The sequence below is a fragment of the Pongo abelii genome, chromosome 10, assembly GCF_028885655.2.
Source record: "Pongo abelii isolate AG06213 chromosome 10, NHGRI_mPonAbe1-v2.0_pri, whole genome shotgun sequence".
In the NCBI taxonomy this organism is placed as follows: Eukaryota; Metazoa; Chordata; class Mammalia; order Primates; family Hominidae; genus Pongo; species Pongo abelii.
This window is the reverse complement of record NC_071995.2, coordinates 61,218,702-61,239,957: the sequence shown is the minus strand read 5'-3', so window position 1 is coordinate 61,239,957 and position 21,256 is coordinate 61,218,702. Positions and strand designations below refer to the sequence as shown.

Genomic DNA, 21,256 nt, shown 5'->3' with positions numbered 1-21,256 from the left:
TGAGGGAGACCGCATTTCTGCCTCCCTCCCGCCCTGCAGAGGGGCTCCAGCTGATCAGATTAAGGGATTAATAGGTAGGTGGTTGTTTCTCCTCCTTCCCAGGGCCTCTTTCCTCTCTTGAGATTTCCTCTTTCTCACTCCTGAGCACAGGAGCCGGGCGGGTTTTCTGTCCCTTGCCCTGGACAGCACTGCCTGGGTGGCCGCTGTCCGGCAGCTGCTCTTTGTCCACCCAAAAAGATGTCCCCACGACTCAGTAGTAACCAGATGGTCCCCACGGACTACTGCGGCCAAATTTCCGCCATCCCCGCTGTGGGAATCGGGCTTTTCCCGCAGAAAACCCCAGAAATCTAGAGAAAACTCCTTAAGTCCCTAGTCTCCACAGAGAAAACCAGGAGACACTCCCCCCAAACCCCGCTGTGAATACAGGCACAGCAGCCACGGGGGCTGCAAAGTGATGAGTGCGTTCTTCCCGTCGCAAACATAGGGTAATAAATAGCATGCATCGAAGACGTTACTAGGAAGAGATAGCTCTTTAAGTCACGAGCAGGGAGAAATGTTTGCCCCGGGAAAATCTGCCTGGGGAATAAAATTTGCCAGACTAGCTGCACGGGTGAGCTCGGCGAGCAGGAAGAAACCCGGACTGGAGGAGGTGAGGTCGAGAGCCAGGTTCAGGTGCAGGAGCTAAATGCGTGGACGCCGGTGCGTGGACTGGAGGTTTCCGGGTACCGCTTTTAGCGTGCCTGTTGAAGTCAAATGCATGGTTAAGGAGGCTAGCGAGGAAGGCTAGTGAGGGAAGCTTGTGGAAACGGCTACGAGCCCAGAAAAGGCATGACGCTTCCAGTTGTCCAAGTTTTTGGAAGGGAAAAGCGGGAAAGCGCCACGATCCCACCTACTGTGCGGAGGAATCTGCGAGTCTCCCAGCTCCACCCCCTCAACAGTGATGCAAAGAGGACAAACACCGACGTAGGGAGAGGAAAAAATGAAAATAAAAAACTCCAGGGAGCGGGGAGTAGGCAACCAGCAGTCTTCCGGCAATACGCGGGAGGGAGCGCGTCCCAAGGAAACAAGCACCGCATAAATACTTGAGTTGGGAACCCAGTGCTTCCGGAAGCTCGGAGCTCACTTTCCCGACGTCGCCGAAGTTGAAAAAAGGCAGAGCAGGGAAAGGGGCCTGCTCACCCTGCTGAGAGCTGCTTAGTGGGCAGGCGGGACGCTGCTCCGGGAGACGCCCACTGGAGGGATCGCAGAGCCCGGCAAGCTGCGAGCGCGCCAAAGACGGTGCGCTTCGGACGAGGAGCCCAAGTCCTCCGAGACGGGGAGGGAGCGGCCCGCGAGGGCTGGAGCTCCGAAGAGGGCCGAGTAGGAGCTGCATGGACAGCATGCGTCTCTCGGCCGGTCCCGACGCGGGGCCCTCGGGCAACTCCAGCCCTTGGTGGCCTCTGGCCACCGGCGCTGGCAACACGAGCCGGGAGGCCGAAGCCCTCGGGGAAGGCAACGGCCCGCCGAAGGACGTGCGCAACGAGGAACTGGCCAAACTGGAGATCGCCGTGCTGGCGGTGACTTTCGCGGTGGCCGTGCTAGGCAACAGCAGCGTACTGCTGGCTCTGCACCGGACGCCGCGCAAGACGTCCCGCATGCACCTCTTCATCCGACACCTCAGCCTGGCCGACCTGGCCGTGGCATTCTTCCAGGTGCTGCCGCAAATGTGCTGGGACATCACCTACCGCTTCCGCGGCCCCGACTGGCTGTGCCGTGTGGTGAAGCACCTGCAGGTGTTCGGCATGTTCGCGTCGGCCTACATGCTGGTAGTCATGACAGCCGACCGCTACATCGCCGTGTGCCACCCGCTTAAGACTCTGCAACAGCCCGCGCGCCGCTCGCGCCTCATGATCGCGGCTGCCTGGGTGCTGAGCTTCGTGCTAAGCACGCCGCAGTACTTCGTCTTCTCCATGATCGAAGTGAACAATGTCACCAAGGCCCGCGACTGCTGGGCCACCTTCATCCAGCCCTGGGGTTCTCGTGCCTACGTGACCTGGATGACGGGCGGCATCTTCGTGGCGCCCGTGGTCATCTTGGGTACCTGCTACGGCTTCATCTGCTACAACATCTGGCGCAACGTCCGCGGGAAGACGGCGTCGCGCCAGAGCAAGGGTGCAGAGCAAGCGGGTGTCGCCTTCCAAAAAGGGTTCCTGCTCGCACCCTGTGTCAGCAGCGTGAAGTCCATTTCCCGGGCCAAGATCCGCACGGTGAAGATGACTTTTGTGATCGTGACGGCTTACATCGTCTGCTGGGCGCCTTTCTTCATCATCCAGATGTGGTCTGTCTGGGATCCCAAGTCCGTCTGGACCGGTACGTGCCGGGAAAATAGAGGAAAGCGCAGGGATAGGAGTGTGTGTGTGTGTGTGTGTGTGTGTGTGTGAGAGAGAGAGAGAGAGAGAGAGAGAGAGAGAATGAGAATCTAGCAATTTTCTTCATAGTATCTTCTAGGGCAGTAGTTTTTATACTTCTATGTGTACATAAGAGTCGCACCTTGGAGGAACACTGTTTAAAAAAAAAAAAAAAGCATATTCCTGGATTCCCCATGCAGACATTCTAATTAAGAATGTCTGGAATCTGGTATGTGGCTCAGGACTCTGCATTTGTAGTGTGCAATGATCCTAAGACCACAATTCCAGAAACTGTGTCCTAGAGTCGGCCAAGCAACTACAAAGCCGAATAATGACTTTTGCTAAATCACTAGCTACTGTATTAACACCATTTCAGGTCTATTGGATTCAGGGAAATATTTTTACTGTCACAACTGCTTTTTTTGGATTGTGAAAAGTATGACAATTAATTTAAAAAATGTGTAGAAATGCCTCAGGGGCAAGGATAGAAACAGATATATATTTCTAAAGAAAGCTGGAGAAAAATTCTTTAGAAGGTGAGTAATTCCAATCTGGCATTTAGCTAATAATGTTCCTTTCTCGTTATAATCTATTTATTTTTTTCTAACAATGATTAACACTTTTTTCTTGGTATTTCAAAGCAGAATTATTGATAAACTAAATTCATTAGACTAATTCATTAGTCTTTCACCACTCATTTGACCACACGGCTCTACATCTCTCCACCCAACTCTTACAGTAGTTTACTGGTAATGTTCTCTACACCTACTATTGTGTTTGATTTTAATTCCTTCCCAAACTAGAAAAACTAACTTCACAGTGACTTGCAAAAAAAATTATTTAATTTTGCATCTTGAAAATATTTTCTTCCAGTAAAGACAAAAACTCAAATAAATTCCAATGCTTGTTGGAACTCAAACCAAATAAATTCAATGGTACAGTTGTTACCAGAATGTTTCTGGTAACAGGAAATAGGTATCTGGGAGTAGCTGTCTCCTTTTGCTTTTTGGAAGTGGAGTAGGGGAGGTTTGTAATATGCTTTGGAAGTTATATTTGCAAATAAAACATTTCAGTATGAATTTAACTTAAATATTCTTACTGACTATAATACTAGCGATAATGAAAAATACAATATAAACACTTTATTTTTGGTTTACTATTTCTTATCTTGCTTGATCTTAGAAGCCCCTTAATATTGTCCATCAAATAAAGAAATTCAGTCTAATTATTGCTTTAGCAGAATTTACACTCAAGTAATACAAACTTCAATTGTGCATAGATATGTTGGTGATTTTCATTCTTTGTGAATACCATTTTACCCATGGCCCCTGATCACCTTTGATAGCAGCATCTTAGCACTAAGTATGATTAAATAATACCCTGTAATTGTTTTCTGGCATAACAAGAGTGAGAAGATCCAAGTTTATATTTAATAATCAAGGAAAAGTCAGTGTTTATTGATTATTCTTATTTTTAGAAAAGGTATATTATCAGCACAGTAGCTCCACTGTGAAAGGTTATAATATTTATGCAGTTTACTAGTGCTAATTATCATAAAATATTTTAGAATCTTGTTGGAATTTCCTAATTCTGCTGTTCTTCTTAATATAATTTGTTTGAACCACAATCACAGATGGTTTTCTTTTAAAATCAAATCAAATTTCTAACCAAAGAAAAACAACTAAAGCTTATATCATCCAGGGACTTCTTCTGTATAGTTTTCATATTACAAGAATATTTAAAACTACTAAACTTGATCCCTAATGCAATATTTTTTCCTGAGTTATTAGGATAAATACAATTTGGTATACATGGTTATTTAAAATTATCTTAAAATTTCATTACAATTGTAGCCATTGTGTAACTGCTGTGTCATTAGCACGTGCTAGTTCGAATATAGAAGATAGAGATTTTTTAAATGAATTATTTAATAGTCTTAACCTCATAAAATTCCCACTCATTCTATTTAAATATTTTGATAGTGTTTTAAAAACACTTGAATTAATTTTAAGGCATCTTGCTTACAAAAATATTTTATAGTCAAGCAATTTTCAAACATTTCCCTGATTGATAAACAAAATAGTTCATTTTCTATGACAATCCAGAAGGTTTTGCCTTTTTAATTAGTTAATAGAAAAATGAGTTTATCCATGGTTCAGTTACATTACATGATTTCCCTTTATATTTTTCATGCAGAATCGGAAAACCCTACCATCACCATCACTGCATTACTGGGTTCGTTGAATAGCTGCTGTAATCCCTGGATATACATGTTTTTTAGTGGCCATCTCCTTCAAGACTGTGTTCAAAGCTTCCCATGCTGCCAAAACATGAAGGAAAAATTCAACAAAGAAGATACTGACAGTATGAGCAGAAGACAGACTTTTTATTCTAACAATCGAAGCCCAACAAACAGTACGGGTATGTGGAAGGACTCGCCTAAATCTTCCAAGTCCATGAAATTCATTCCTGTTTCAACTTGAGCCTTGCGTTCATGCAACTTGATTCTTGTGATTGACTTTTTGGCCCATTAGCTGAATTGAGCTAGAAATCACAAGAACAAATGCACTTTATTAATATAACCATAAATCAGTTCATTGGGTACAAGACTGTGTTTCTAGTTGCATTTTCACATTGCTACCAAAAACTAGACGTTATTTTGTATGGAATATTAATGGAAACATGCTGTACTAAAATATGCAGGTCTAATTCCCAGAAATACAACAGAAGTTATATTTTTAAAGGAAAAATCATAACCACCCTAGCTTTATATTTTGTTGTTGGTTTCTTTTATTTTCATTTCTAACATAAGTAAGACTTGACTGGTTTAAAAGTCACATAATGTGCGGCACTATTTCTGAACAAAGAGAGCTCATCATCAGCCTTAGTATTCAGAGAAAACTTCAGAGAAATTATGTTTTCATCCAATAAAATTAATTTGTGCATCAGAAAATGCAGCCTTAAACAGTGTCCTGGACATGGGATGGTACCTCCTAGGAGTACAAGTGCCTGGGGTGTAATGAGCTCCTGCTCATTGTGGCCAGTTTAGAGTTCTATTAGAAGCTATCAATCACCTTGCATTTCAAAACGGTAACTTTATAACTGGCAGTGGCCTCCTTGTGGTTCCTCACATATTATTGGTCAAGAAAAGCATGAAAACTGAGATGCTGAAGGTGAGAGGAAATGTTGACTGGCCAAAAATATCTTTTTTCCCCCACTGCGAGGTTGTTTTAAAGTCAGATTTGTATAAGGAAAGCCAAATTTTATTAAAAGAGTAGAAAAGGATTGCTTAAGGTACTCTGGACTTTCTCTTGGACATTGTAAACATATTTTGATCAGTGTTACAAGGGTATCCTGTGCTATGCTGGATATTAACAAGATCATTATCTTCATGTTTGGGGAATTCAGATTCATAATATGAGTATCCTAAAGAGTGACTCAGGATATAAAGTGTCCCAACATGTTTAATTAAAAATAGCTTTGTCTTTCCAATCTCTCACTCATCTAACAGTTGCAAAGCAGAGATGAGACAGGGTTGGGACATGGGTGACAGATGGAAAGCGAACTGCTCTGTGCCCAGACTGGCTTCCTTCATTATTAAATCCACGACTTTAGGCAAGTTTCTTAAACACGTATAAAGCCTCTGTTTCCTTGACTTACCATGGGGTTGATAACACTTACCTCACAGGGTTGTTGTAAGGACTAAATGAAATCAAATATGTTAAAAGAGCTTCAGAAATAGTAAACACATGCTAGCAGTTGCTTTTATTATAGTCTTGGGATCTGCAAAATTGCACAGATGTTTTCCAGTTTATTTTTCATTAACTAGAATTGGTTCGTTTCATGGCTGGGATATAAAATCCTAAAATTTAAATATAGTCTGCTGATTCATTGGACAACATTTCCAGGGACCACTCAGCTTGACTTCTCCTGCTTGACTAAAGTTTTCCAATTTAAAGACAGAACTTGCTTTTCTTTGAATGCAGGTAGATCAAACCCACCCACAAGCATCAGTTTTTTCCATTTTTAAACAGAGACCAATTACACTACTTTGCTGTTGTTATTACATTTTTCATTAATGGAACTCAGTGATTTTTTTCCTAGCTATTTTGTCTGGCTGCTTCTTCTTCTTAGAGATCATGCAATGATTTGAAGATACATCATAAATATTTTGCATCCTTAAGAGGAAGTAATAGTTGCTTTTTTTTTTTTTTGAAACAGAGTCTTGCTCTTTTGCCAGGCTGGAGTGCAGTGGCGTGATCTCGGCTCACTGCAACCTCTGCCTCCTGGGTTCAAGCGATTCTCCTGCCTCAGCCTCCGAGTAGCTGGGACTATATGCGTGTGCCACCACAACCAGCTAATTTTTATATTTTTAGTAGAGACGGGGTTTCACCATGTTGGCCAGCATGGTTTTAATAGTATTATTGAGTTTCTTTTTTTACCTTTGTAGATAAGAAAATGAGAACTGGATAGCACTGTGAGAACCTGGAAGCGATAACTTCACTCCTCTTCATTCTTCTGCCTTTTGAAATTCTCAGCCCTTAGGCTCCTTGTATTGATAGGCCTAAAAACATGTTTCCAAATGCTTTATGGAGATTATAAACCTAGGGGCTCCCTAGGTTTTCAAATTCTTCTTTCTAAAAATAACAAATATGTCTCTTAAAGGGTACTGTCCAATATAAGCCATAACTAAATTAATTAATTCATTTTTTGAGTTAGAGTAGCATCTCAGTAACCCGGCACTCGAAGACTGTCAGTCCTTTTGACAACTTTTTGATAGTTCAAAAACTAAAGCTTTTTGGTTTGGAACTAAGATGAACCCATTTTTTTCTAAATCTATTTCCAAAGTAAGAACCTCAGAACCTATAGATCTTGCTTCAAAATGTTGATATGTACCCCCAAGCAAAACAATTCAATTTGAATGTTATTTCTGAGAACAGCTCACAAAAAAAGTGCATATCACTCTACCCAGTTGTATTTTCTCCTCTTAAATGTATTGGGATATGAGATAGTAGAAAATGGGCTGGGGAAACATGAGATCTGGGTCCTAGTTCTGCACTAGGCAAATACGTGGTCTTATTCTCTGCGGTTTAGGCTGAGAAGTTTCATCTGTCTGGTTGCTAAATTTTCCCAATGTTATGTACCCAGAAATGGAAGTCACATATCTCAAAACAATATTTCAGATTGGAAGGAACCTACCTGCCTGTCTGTTTCAGAAGAAGAGAAACTGAAAAAGTATTCCGGGAAGGGAAGTTTTCCTTTTCTTGACCAAAGAGAAGACCTGAGATATTATGCCAAATAACAGCTGACAGTCAAGCAAAAAATGTGTTGCAGCACCTTATTTTATTTTTCACAGTTAACAGTGGGAAGATCCTGCAAGTACACAATTTTAATGCCTCTATGTGGGTATTAGGAATGCGATACATAAAAAATGTCCATCAGTAGGGAGAAACTAATCAATTGGGCATTTGATCAATATTAACTGATGATGGTAAAGAAACAATTTAGAGTGCATTATTAAGTGCTTAATGGGTTAATTTTGGAGGATGTATTCTAAAGTGTAAAACTACTTGGCTTTTATTTTGAAATTTCATTTGGAACACAATTGTGAAGGAAATCAGTGAAATTCTTGGATTAATTATATACTTGTTTTACATATAGAATTTCCATCATCATCAAAGAAGTCTTATGCCATGATTAAGGAAGGGTATGGTTTCAGAGAAAAAATACTAAGCAGTCTTAATAATACACAGGACTCTGCCAAGTTTATTACAGTTTCTAGAATGGACAACCACTAATGATTAAGAAACAACTTTCATCTGTTATTACACAAGAAACCCAATTAGGGTAAAGTTTGATGTTTTCGGACTCTAAAGCCTATGTTTTTGTAACTTAATTGGACTTTTGGAGTGTTAAATTATGGCTTCAGAGTTTGACTCTACCTAAAATTTAGTTAGATGCCAACTAGGGAGAAATTAAACCTAATCCTTCACCCCAAATATCAGAGGTTAGACAAACCCATGTTAATTGGAGCCTTATGGATATTCATATTGGAGGCAATAGCTTTATTTAGAGTAAGCCCAGGACAGGGCTGTCTGGGATGCTAGTTCTGGAAATGCAGAAGCAGCCACTGTATCCCTGCCCACCCCCTCCATCCAGCCCTTTTGGTACCACTCAGTATTGTTGACAACATTTGGAATCATAAGTAACGTAGGACAGTAAGTATTAGAGAATGATTCTCCATTAGAATTGGACCTCAGCCAATTTGAGCCAAAATTTAGGAACTATTCAGAAGAAAGTTGCTTTCTTTTGAGTGCTTAAGACAGTGTAAATGGTTCGAATCACACACATTTTAAGATTCCATTGTATACATAAGCATTTTAAGAATATTGTTTTAACATAAGTATTAGGCATACTAAGTTGTCATGAATGAAAATGTACATGTGACCTGTAGTATGTCATATATTATTATGGCTAAATGTTAAATGCCATTTTTTTGCTTTTTAGTTTTATGTATTTTTGTATGTATATACCCACATTTTTACATTGATTTATGTTCTAAATAATAATTAAAACAAGTATTATAGAATGAATGAAATATTTTTGTGTTCCATGGTCAAATTATTAATAAATTCAGGAAAGAAAATCTGATGATAAATCTGATATAAATACCAGAATAATTATTATTAATATAAAATAATATTTTCACATATGAAGGTATGTCTTCATACTACAGGATTTCTGACTTGAATATATTCTATAATGCTTTAATTCATTACCATAACAAATGTACTAAGAATTAATGTTGCATCTTTAGTATTCCATTTTTTGGAACTGTTTTTCAAATGTTCTATATCCTCTAGCTTATTATGCTATGTAAAATAATTTCAGTGTGTTTTTTCCTGGGGCAACTGAATGATTCTTATTTTGAATGAGTGATAAACTGTTTTGTGATAGTATCTAATATTTTGTCCCTTACAGAAAAAATGGCTTGTGGTATTATATTGAAAAATCTATTGTATTTCCTCAGTTTTACTGTGTGTTGGCTTGTTTCTATAAATAAAAATAAGTTTTGGATTTGTTTGAAATAATTGTTTTACAACTTATTTGACAATGAAATATATTTCAAGTTAATTATTTTGACTTTGAAAAACTAAAGACTGGTTTTACAGTTGGTAGCTATTGATAGGTTGATATTTGAACACAAAAATGTTTGTGCTTTAGTGACCATAGCAAAAATAAGTGAAATTTGTAACTGCCCTTTCAATAAGTTATAATTAAGGAATCAAATCAATTTTGTTATAGTCTGTATTTAGACAACCAAAATGATCGAGGTTAGCTGACGTCATGTTTGTCATTCAGCCCTAAAAAAATCATCTATGTACATTTATTTCTTAATGTCGGTAAGACTGACTTCTGGGGCCTAAAGATTAAAAATGTTCCCATTTAATAGTCTTCAAAATTAGAATTTTTTCCCAGTAGTCTAATAAGTTTAAATTATATTAACTGTATAACTTATATTGTCTTTTTTTTTTCTTTTACAAGTTGAATCTTAATAGAACAAACTAAAATATTTATTTTGGGTTTGGCTTAAACCATAGACGCAGGGAATGCCCAGAATGGAAGAAAGAGAATTTAAAGTATCTATTTTAAAATACCACTGTCATTTCAACAGATTTACAAGTGCCTAAAAATAAACAATATTTGTACCAAAAACATTTTCACAAAGTCTTATGGATCAGGTAAAACTAAAATAATAGTTTCATTGTACACCAGAAGAGACTCATAAAGAAATTCATAAAGAAACATTTTTAGTGCCAGTCATATAAAAAATGTTCAATTAATGGCATTAATATAGATATTCTAAATCCATATATATATATACACACACATATGTATATAGTAATCCACATGTGGTATTATAAAATATTGTGAATGTTTGCAATAAAAAGCTTTAATTACAAGAAGCAGTAATGTACGGTGACAAAAGTACTACAGGAGAGAATCAGGAGCTCTGGTATTTCCACCATCTATAGGCAAATGATAGTAGGAAGTTCACTTTAATGCATCTGGGCACTTTGGTAGGCCGAGGCAGGCAGACCATGAGGTCAGGAGTTCCAGACCAGCCTGGCCAACATGGTGAAACACCGTCTCTACTAAAAATACAAGAATTAGCTGGGTGTGGTGGCCGGCGCCTGTAGGCTCAGCTACTTGGGAGGCTGAGGCAGAATTGCTTGAACCCAGGAGGCAGAGGTTGCAGTGAGCCGAGATCGCACCACTGCACTCCAGCCTGGGTGACAGGGCAAGACTCCATCTCAGAAAAAAAAAAAAAAAAAAAATCATCTTGGTTGAAAAAAAAAAAAAGGATTTAGAGATTCAAGCCCAAACTTAAAATAATCCTAATACAAAGGCTTTGTCACCACCAGAGTAATGGACGCTAGTCCTTAGGCACAGCACAGTGGGACTTCAGCAGAACTTAAAGTATATGTCTATAACCCCCCAACCCCTGCCAAAAAATCCAGCTTTTATGGTTCACCAAAGCATCCATGTTTTTACCGCCACCCCATCCCATAAGCTTGTGTCACCTAAGTAGCTACAGCCTGGAAGAATGTCCCTAAACTGTACCTGTCTGTGCTCACTCTTTCCTTTAATTTTCAAGTAAAGTAGTTTTAGCCTCATCTTATTCAGTGTGCAAAGCCTGTGGCTATCTTTAGATTTTTTTTTATTATTATACTTTAAGTTTTAGGGTACATGTGCACAAAGTGCAGGTTTGTTACATATGTATACATGTGTCATGTTGGTGTGCTGCACCCATTAACTCGTCATTTAACATTAGGTATATCTCCCAATGCTATCCCTCCCCCTTCCCCCCACCCCACAACAGGCCCCAGTGTGTGATATTCCCCGTCCTGTGTCCATGTGTTCTCATTGTTCAATTCCCACCTATGAGTGAGAACATGCAGTGTTTGGTTTTTTGTCCTTGCGATAGTTTGCTGAGAATGATGGTTTCCAGCTTCATCCATGTCCCTACAAAGGACATGAACTCATCATTTTTTTATGGCTGCATAGTATTCCATGGTGTATATGTGCCACATTTTCTTAATCAAGTCTATCATTGTTGGACAATTGGGTTGGTTCCAAGTCTTTGCTATTGTGAATAGTGCCGCAATAAACATACGTGTGCATGTGTCTTTATAGCAGCGTGTTTTATAATCCTTTGGGTATATACTCAGTAATGGGATGGCTGGGTCAAATGGTATTTCGAGTTCTACATCTCTGAGGAATCGCCACACTGACTTCCACAATGATTGAACCAGTTTACAGTCCCACCAACAGTGTAAAAGTGTTCCTATTTCTCCACATCCTCTCCAGCACCTGTTGTTTCCTGACTTTTTAATGATTGCCATTCTAACTAGTGTGAGATAGTATCTCATTGTGGTTTTGATTTGCATTTCTCTGATGGCCAGTGATGGTGAGCATTTTTTCTTGTGTCTTTTGGCTGCATAAATGTCTTCTTTTGAGAAGTGTCTGTTCATATCCTTCACCCACTTTCTGATGGGGTTGTTGGTTTTTTTCTTGTAAATTTGTTTGAGTTCATTGTAGATTCTGGATATTAGCCCTTTGTCAGATGAGTAGATTGCAAAAATTTTCTCCCATTCTGTAGGTTGCCTGTTCACTGTGATGGTAGTTTCTTTTGCTGTGCGGAAGCTCTTTTGTTTAATTAGGTCCGATTTGTCAATTTTGACTTTTGTTGCCATTGCTTTTGGTGTTTTAGACATGAAGTCCTTGCCCATGGCTATCCACCATGATCAAGTGGGCTTCATCCCTGGGATGCAAGGCTGGTTCAATATATGCAAATCAATAAACGTAATCCAGCATATAAACAGAACCAATGACAAAAACCACATGATTATCTCAATAGATGCAGAAAAGGCCTCCTGACAAAATTCAACAACCCTTCATGCTAAAACTCCTCAATAAATTAGGTATTGATGGGACATATCTCAAAATAATAAGAGCTATCTATGACAAACCCACAGCCAATATCATACTGAATGGGCAAAAACTGGAAGCATTCCCTTTGAAAACTGGCACAAGACAGGGATGCCCTCTCTCACCACTCCTATTCAACATAGTGTTGGAAGTTCTGGCCAGGGCAATCAGGCAGGAGAATGAAATAAAGGGTATTCAATTAGGAAAAGAGGAAGTCAAATTGTCCCTGTTGGCAGATGACATGATTGTATATCTGGAAAACCCCATCATCTCAGCCCAAACTCTCCTTAAGCTGATAGGTAACATCAGCAAAGTCTCAGGATAAGAAATCAATGTGCAAAAATCACAAGCATTATTATACACCAACAACAGACAAACAGAAAGCCAAATCATGAGTGAACTCTGATTCACAATTGCTTCAAAGAGAATAAAATACCTAGGAATCCAATTACGAGGGACGTGAAGGACCTCTTCAAGGAGAACCACAAACCACTGCTCAATGAAATAAAAGAGGATACAAACAAATGGAAGAAAACTCCATGCTAATGGGTAGGAAGAATCAATATCATGAAAATGGCCATACTGCCCAAGGTAATTTATAGATTCAATGCCATCCCCATCAAGCTACCAATGACTTTCTTCATAGAATTGGAAAAACTACTTTAAAGTTCATATGGAACCAAAAAAGAGCCCACATTGCCAAGTCAATCCTAAGCCAAAAGAACAAAGCTGGAGGCATCACGCTACCTGACTGCAAACTATACTACAAGGCTACAGTAACCAAAACAGCATGGTACTGGTACCAAAACAGAGATATAGATCAATGGAACAGAACAGAGCCCTCAGAAATAACGCCGCATATCTACAACTATCTGATCTTTGACAAACCTGAGAAAAACAAGCAATGGGGAAAGGATTCTCTATTTAATAAATGGTGCTGGGAAAACTGGCTACCCATATGTAGAGAGCTGAAACTGGATCCCTTCCTTACACCTTATACAAAAATCAATTCAAGATGGATTAAAGACTTAAATGTTAGACCTAAAACTCAGTGTCTTATATCAAGCTTTCATTCTACCAATCTAACGGGAAAACCATACTCCTCTCAGTTTTTTCCCGGGGTTTCTTCCTATTCCCTGGAGCTGGAATCTAGTTTTGGAATCGCAAGCAGTGTTAAGGCATTAGTATGAGGTGGGTATGGGCGAAGGATGATGAATGCAGCAAGTCCTGGTCCATCAATACACACCAATCAATACGGAATTGTAAGTTGCTCTCATCTTGCTCCTTAAAGGATGCTTAAAAACCCCATTGAGACCCGGGAATATTTCATGAAGCTCCTCAAGGTCTCTTCAGCCTACATATGCCAAAAAATGATTTCTTGAGTCTTTCTATTGTCTTATCATCTCTTCAGTCCCACTTAAGTGAATCTCTTTCTTAACAGCTCTAGAGGGGAAGGAATGGGGATGAGAGGAGTGGGAGACCTATGATTAGTGGTATCCTGGAATCAGATCAGCTCAAGAGAGCTGATTGTTAAACATTTAAGAATTTTGTAAGCAGTTTTACTTTTACCTTAGTAGCTTGATAGTGGCCACAACACAAGTATTTATACAATGGGAATCAACAATTGCTACAATCAAGGCTTCCCACTCCCCTCCCTCCATGAAGAGCCAGTGCTAAACATTTGTCTGGATCCCACTGTACTCTCCCTTTACTCCAAACCCTTTCAGCTCCTGGTCAAATACTTAAAAGATAGATAGATTCTCTATTTTCTGTCCTGCCACATGCCCCCTCCTCCACCCAAGCCAGTGAAGTATAGCGCTGTCTATTGTTTAAGTTTGTGGAAGAAACAGGGGAAGAGAAAAAGATAGGAAGGACAACAACATAAATTAATATGCACTTCCAAACATTATCCAGCTACATAGCAATTCTCAAATTTATATGATTGAGAAACCTAATTTTTTCAGAGAATGTTGACATAGTTTAGTAATGATGGGGAAGACAATATCAGAGAAAAAATGTTTAAAGCTGTGCATGGCCACAGAAAGCTCAATATTATAAAGAATATTTATCAAGTCTATCCAATTGGTGAATATCCGGCAAATTCACTCTCTCAGTCCAGCATTTGATTGGAATGAAAAGAAACAGGAACCAATAAAAATAACATTACATTTATTTATTCTTCTAACATCTCAAGTCAGTGGGGTTTTAATACTCATTCAACAAACAAATATTGAGTTCGACTATATGGTAGGCATCGTTCTAAACACTGTGAATACAATAATGAACACAACTGATAAAATCCTAACGAAGTATTCTTTCTATAAGGCTAAAAAGTTACTATATTCTCCTCTCCTTTTCCCAGTCCTTTCCTTATACAGGCTCATAGGTAAAGGGTGAGGGGGGAATGCATACAAGTTTTCTAGACAACCACATACCTTGTAGAGCACTCATTTCATCAATGGAAAATTATTTACAATCTTTCAACACTAATTAACAAACCCACAAGTATCAGAAAGGTATGGATGAATCTGAAATGCACATTGTGATGTGAAAAAAGCCAGTTGAAAAAGAGGACATACTATATAATTCAAATTATATGATATTCTAGAAAAGGCAAAACTGTAGCAATGGTAAAAAGATCAGGAGTTGCCAGGGATTTAGGGGAAATGAGAAGGATTGATAGGTGAAGCACATGGGATTTTTTTTAGGGGAGTAAACTATTCTGTATAATATTATAACATTGGATGTGTGAAATTATGCATTTGTCAAAACCCGTAGAATAATAACATAAAAATTGAACCTTAGTTTTCAACTCAAAAAATTATTTCGCAGGATTCCATCTGGGAATCCCAGTATGGAATGCAAAATGTGACAAAGCAATCTAATCATATTATAAATGTATGAAACAACTTCCCTGAGGGGGTTGGGGAAAAAGGTGCTGACCTAAGTAACTTTAGAGATTAATGAAGTCTGTAATACTGAAAGCAAAAGAAAGTACACAGAAGCAGTGTGCTTTAGTTGATAAAGCTGTTTACCATAGGAGTAAGGTTTAACAATTCTGATACTGCTATCCATGTATTCTGAGATTGAACGGCTAAGTAAATGGATGGTGGGAGCCAAGTATTTCACTATTGGAATTGGAATTTACAGAAAAGCAAGTAAAGGTGGTTTAGGATGATGTGTGGCAATGGATTGGAGTTAGAGACATCAGTATGAACTCATGTTTAGTATAATATAGATAGAGATATTTACATATGGAAATATTTCTAGATATGTGGGTATACATGTGCTGGTATACATATATGTACAATATTTTCTTGCTCTGTCAGTTGAGAGGGCCTAGAAGCAATGACACCTCAGAGGCAACAAGCACACCTGGCATCCAGACCATTCTCCAAAACACAAAACAAAATTAACTAAGGCTCCTTGGAGAAATGTCTGATTCCAAAGACTGGGGCACAAAAATATAGAAGTTGATCCTTGAGCATCTTGTAGTGCCAGAAAAAAAAGAAAGAAAAGAAAAGAAGGAAGGAAGAGAGAAAGGAAGGAAGAAAGGAAGGAAGGAGGGAGGGAGGGAGGGAAGAAAGGAAGGAAGGAAGGAAGGAATGAAGGAAGGAAGGAAGGGAAGACCAAAAACCTGAAAAAAACACTCCAACCTATATGGATGAAGGTATGTTAAAGGGACACAGGAGAGCAACAAAATAAAGTAGTAACGTATTATAATCCAAAGTATAAAATAATATCTACAAGTCCATACTAATTTAAAGATTGAATAAGGGGAAGAAGAAACAAATCTCCTATAAACAGTTCCAAATAATTTATGTGTATATATAATGTTCACTCTCAAGGACTGGGAGAGCAAATCCTCACTCCTTAAGTGTGGGCTGCAATAGAGACTTCCTTCCAAAAAGAATCCCGGCAAACACTACCTCAGTCAGGTACTCCAGTTACCAACACATTTTTCTAATGAAGAAATGGATCAATCAAGCTTAAGCGAACTGCTTTTTTAAAATCTTATAAAACTAAAGATCTTATTTCTTCTAGAATAACACAAATGATCATGAAATATAGTAGGCCAAATAATATTAGAGTAAAACTATCTTACCAGCTTATGGTTTGAATCTGTGTCCCCTCCCAAATCTCATGTTGAAATGTAATCCTCAATGCTGGAGGTGAGGCCAGGTGGAAGGTGATTGGATCATGGGGTGGTTTCTCATGGTTTCACACCATCCCCCTTTAGTGCTCTCATGATAGTAGTGAGATCTGGTTGTTTAAAGTGTCTGGCGCCTCCCCCACTTCTCTTCTTCCTGCTCCTGCCATCTAAGACATGCCTGCTTCCTCTTTACCTCATGCCATGATTGTGAGTTTCCTGAGGCCTCCCCGAAAGCAGAGGCCACTATGCTTCTGGTGCAGCCTGCAGAACTGTAAGCCAATTAAACTTCTTTTCTTTATAAATTACCCAGTCCCAGGTATTTCTTCATAGCAGTGTGAGAACAGACTAACACACAGCTACATAGGAGGTTAAGTTTAACGAAAAGGTTACAAAATCATTTCTTCTATTTTGTTTAGGGATAATATTGTTTTGAAAAGAATCAATGAGATGCAAACAATGTCAAAAATTAGCTGTGTAACTGGGTACAGTGTACGCTGCTCAGGTAACGGATGCACCACAATCTCAAGAGATCACCAAGAAAGAACTTATCCATGTAACAAAAACCACCTGTTCCCCAAAAACTATTGAAATAAAATAAAACAGCTGTGTAATAAACAGCAATTGGTCAAATTTGATTTACATATAGATAAAATAGAATAAATTTTGCATACATTAAGTGTTATTGAACTAAAAAGTCAGAGAAAATGTCATTTTCAAAATTATGGACATTAACTGCAAAGGCATTATTGATATTACAACACTTAAAATTGTTTTATGGAATAAAATTCCTTTTTCTAAATTCATTGCTTGTGCAAAAAGATACACAAATATAGCTGGTTGGCAATGTGGATTTTAACCTTTACAAAAAGTAGTACCAAGTGTTTTAGCATTTAATTTCATATTCGTCAACAAGGTTTAGTTGGAAAGAATCCTTGTGGAAGTCTTCATAAATAAAATAATGTTATTATAAGTATTATTAAGAGTAATGCCTTGAATAATAGATTATTTTGTAAACTGAACATTGACAACAAAGAAGAATTTTATTATCCTATACGTGGAATTAAAATGGCTCTACATAGGAAATTGTTTAATAAAATTTTCTTTATTAGTAGATAGTACCATAGAATGTTTTGGTTCAAAGAAATAAAAATTAAACATTAAATTTAAGCCACTATTAAATGATGTGTTATATTTTTAGATATATTTAAAATGGTAAATGGAGTACCTAAACTGCAAGAAAATTGGATGTATCACCAAATATACTGCTTAAAAATAATCTTGATCTCTGATTATTTTTGGTTTTTACACTGCAACAGTTGGGAGGAAATAGGCTTAAAGGTATTTATTTGAAAATATTACTCTTATTTAGGTGCCATTTTATAAGCAATTAGATTTAAAGTTATTTGTGAGCTCACACCCCTATTGAGTCATTAATGTCTTCAAAAAGGACTTTGAAAACTTTTGTCAATTTTATGTACATACTTTTTTTGAAAGAGGCTGAAATACTTATTTTAGCATTTCATAATTCATATTTTGTGTCGCTACCACAAAGGTGATGACACCATTTACAAATATGTAACATGTCATATTGCTAAAAACATTTAAAATGCAGAGATCTTCTGTAATTGTAGTAATACTATTTTTAAAATACTTCAGTTCGTTGTTGTATTAGTCAATTCATCATGTTACTATAAAGGAATAGTAGAGACCAAGTAATTTATAAAGAAAAGAAATTTAACTGGCTCATAGTTCTACTGGCTGTAAAGTATGGTATCAACATCTGCTCTGCTTCTGGTGAGAGCCTCAGGAAGCTTACAGTCACAGCAGAAGGTGAAGCAGGAGCAGGTACATCACATGGTGAAAGCAAGAGCAAGAGAGGGAGCAGGAGGAACCAACCTCCTTTAAACAATCAGCCCTGTTGGGAAGTGAGTGACAACTCACTTGTCACCAAAGGGCTTGGTGCTAAACCATGAGGGATCCGCCCCCAAGACCCAATCACCTCCCACCAGGCTCCACCTCCAACATTGGGAACCACATTTCAACATGAGATTTGGAGGGGACAAACATCCAAATCATACCAATTGTAATACTATATATTTTCAAATTTTATAACACAACACTAAGAATATTATGTTGTATTAATTCTATATTTAAATTATTTACTAAATATTGGAACTGACTTTTTTTTTTATTCTACTCAAAAGGACGATCACATAAATTCTCTATAATCTCTTTGTTACTGTTTTTTTCCAGGCCAACCTCTATGTCCTTCATCGTCTTTTGAAGGACTTGGTATCTGAGATCTTTTTTAAAGACTAGAGATGGCTGACTGACTAAAAATCTTGACACTGGATTTGATTTCAGGAATCGACCACTTGTAAACCAGTCCTGTTAATTTGTACTCATCCTCCCCCACCCATTCCAGCCTGCCCCCAACACACTTATAAACATTTCTTAGTGCCCCCCTGGGTGTAAGAAAATAGTTTAAAAGGAGAATAGTGAGCAAAACAGAGAAGTGCAGTATCGCTTCCTGACAGTATTAAGGGCTGACTTGAAGCTAGTGCAGTGAAAGAAAAGTAACACCAATTCTCATGGTTATGTGCTTTTTCCTACCCACAGTCCACTGCCTGGGGTCAGGCAGAGTTAGAAGAGAGTTGGATTTAACAGGGGTTTGGATATTGCCCAAGTGTATAGCCTTGCAATAGTGGGTCAAAGGAGTTGAGGCTGTACATAACAGATTATAATGAATGTAATAATTGTAATCATTATTTACAAATTATGACATCAGTGACCTTGCATTTGTCCATGCCCCAGAATCAACCAATGTCAGATTTATGTCTATACCCTCTAAACAGAATTCAACCTTCTACTTTCAAAATTAAATACCCCCTTTGGTAGGAAGTGGAGAAGAAGAATTACTAGTGTTAGCATTGAGCTCTAAACTTGTGTGTCATCTTTATGTGTGTAACTATACAAATAAAGTTTAACTGATAAAATTTCATATAGGGGTAGCACATTTGCCTAAAACAAAAATCTATGCTAAGAAAAGAAATTATTTCACAAAAAATTCAGATGGTACCTAGAAGTAGTTATTAGATTGATTATTTAAAATTAAACTTCTTAATCACTTCAGTCAAACGCCTAGTTGAATACTTTTACTTTTTTTTCTATTTGACCATGAGTAGTTTGTTTTGATGTGCACTATGATGGAAAAATTGCTATGTGGGGTCGGGAATTACAGCCAGCCTCTAAATATAGTATCCCAGATGGATGGCGTTTTTGTTTGGGAAATTCATAGGCCCTTTTAATTATGTAAAGTATGCCTCAAAGGGTAAGAAGGGATTGCTGAGCAAAGAAGAGTTGAATGTCTCCTCATATTAAAGTGTTATGATGTCTGTAATCCATAATATATCCACATAGATACTGTGATATTATGTATAAGTTAGGCTAAAATACAAGCCTGGTGCATTTCAATGTTCTAATTAGGACTTCACCCAGAGTGGTAGAAGGGAATGGGGAAGTAGCTAGAATTTTATCAGAAAAGCCCCACCCACCAGAGATGACTACTATAAGAATATTGGTGACCTTTTCCTCTGATTGACAATAGACATTTTGTTAATTAACATAATGATGAAATCAGTAGCTTATTTATCAGTATAATGGGAGTTAAAAACAGGCTCTCACCTATTATGAAAAATAGTAATATTCAAGATATGTGGATTTGTTAACATACTTTAGAACAGGAATTGGCAAACTATGATGCACAAGCCAAATCTAGCTCATCCATGTTTTAGTTTGTCCTATGAGCTAAGAATAGTTTTTACATTTTTAAATAATTGAAAAAAATCAAAATGAATATTTCTGACACATGAAAATTGTATAAAATTCAGATTTCAGTATATATAATTAAAGTTGTATTGGAAAACAGTCACAATTCTTTGTTCATGTACTTACTATGGGAAGGATCAGAAAACTTTTTTTCTGTGAAGAGTAAGAAAGTAAATAGTTTAGGCTTTACAGGGCATACCATCCCTGTCACAACTATTCAACTCTGCTTGTAAAGCACAAAGTTAGCCATAGGCAATAGGGAACCAATTAATTGTGAGTGTGTTCCAACAGAGTTTTATTTAGAAAAGAAGATAGTAAGCAGGGTTTGGCCTGTAGGCCATAGTTTGCCAGCCCTTGGTTATGGCTGCTTTTGTACTGCAATGGCAGAGTTCAGTAGTCACAGCAGAGGCCACATGGCTTGCAGAGCCTGAAATATTACTATCTGGTCCTTTACAGATAAAGTTTATCAACCCCTACTCTAGAATATAAGTGATATAAGATCAGGGACCTTGCCTTTCTTATCTATAGCTATCTTCTCAGAATTTTGAACAATGCCTGGCACACAGTGGGCACTAGTAATTATTTATTGAGTGAATGAACGATGAATGAATGAACACATATAAACTTGCTGTGCCTGAAAGCTTACCATGGCATCATGCAGCCCATTACATTTTGGAACAGTCTAACAAAATATTATGCCTTATAGAAGTTGAAATGTGTCTTCCTGTAATTTCCACCCAAGATCTGTTATGTACTTCTTTGCTACTTATGAAAATCTAATTCCTCTTCCACCTGCAACTTCTTCAAGTGTTTGAAGATGATTCTCATGTTCCCTCAATTGCCATTCCTTGACATTCTCAGGGAACATGAGAATCATCCCTTTAGACTAAATCCA

At 38.1% G+C, this 21,256-nt stretch overlaps 1 protein-coding gene across 1 annotated transcript; it reads left to right on the top strand.

Moving 5' to 3' along the window:
• The first annotated feature begins 523 nt into the window (after positions 1-523).
• Positions 524-9,478, top strand: AVPR1A (arginine vasopressin receptor 1A). Its single transcript, XM_002823469.5, has 2 exons — positions 524-2,349; positions 4,584-9,478. Exons 1-2 carry the CDS (start codon positions 1,371-1,373, stop codon positions 4,868-4,870), a joined length of 1,266 nt encoding a protein of 421 aa, XP_002823515.3. The 5' UTR covers positions 524-1,370; the 3' UTR covers positions 4,871-9,478.
• Positions 9,479-21,256: the final 11,778 nt, after the last annotated feature.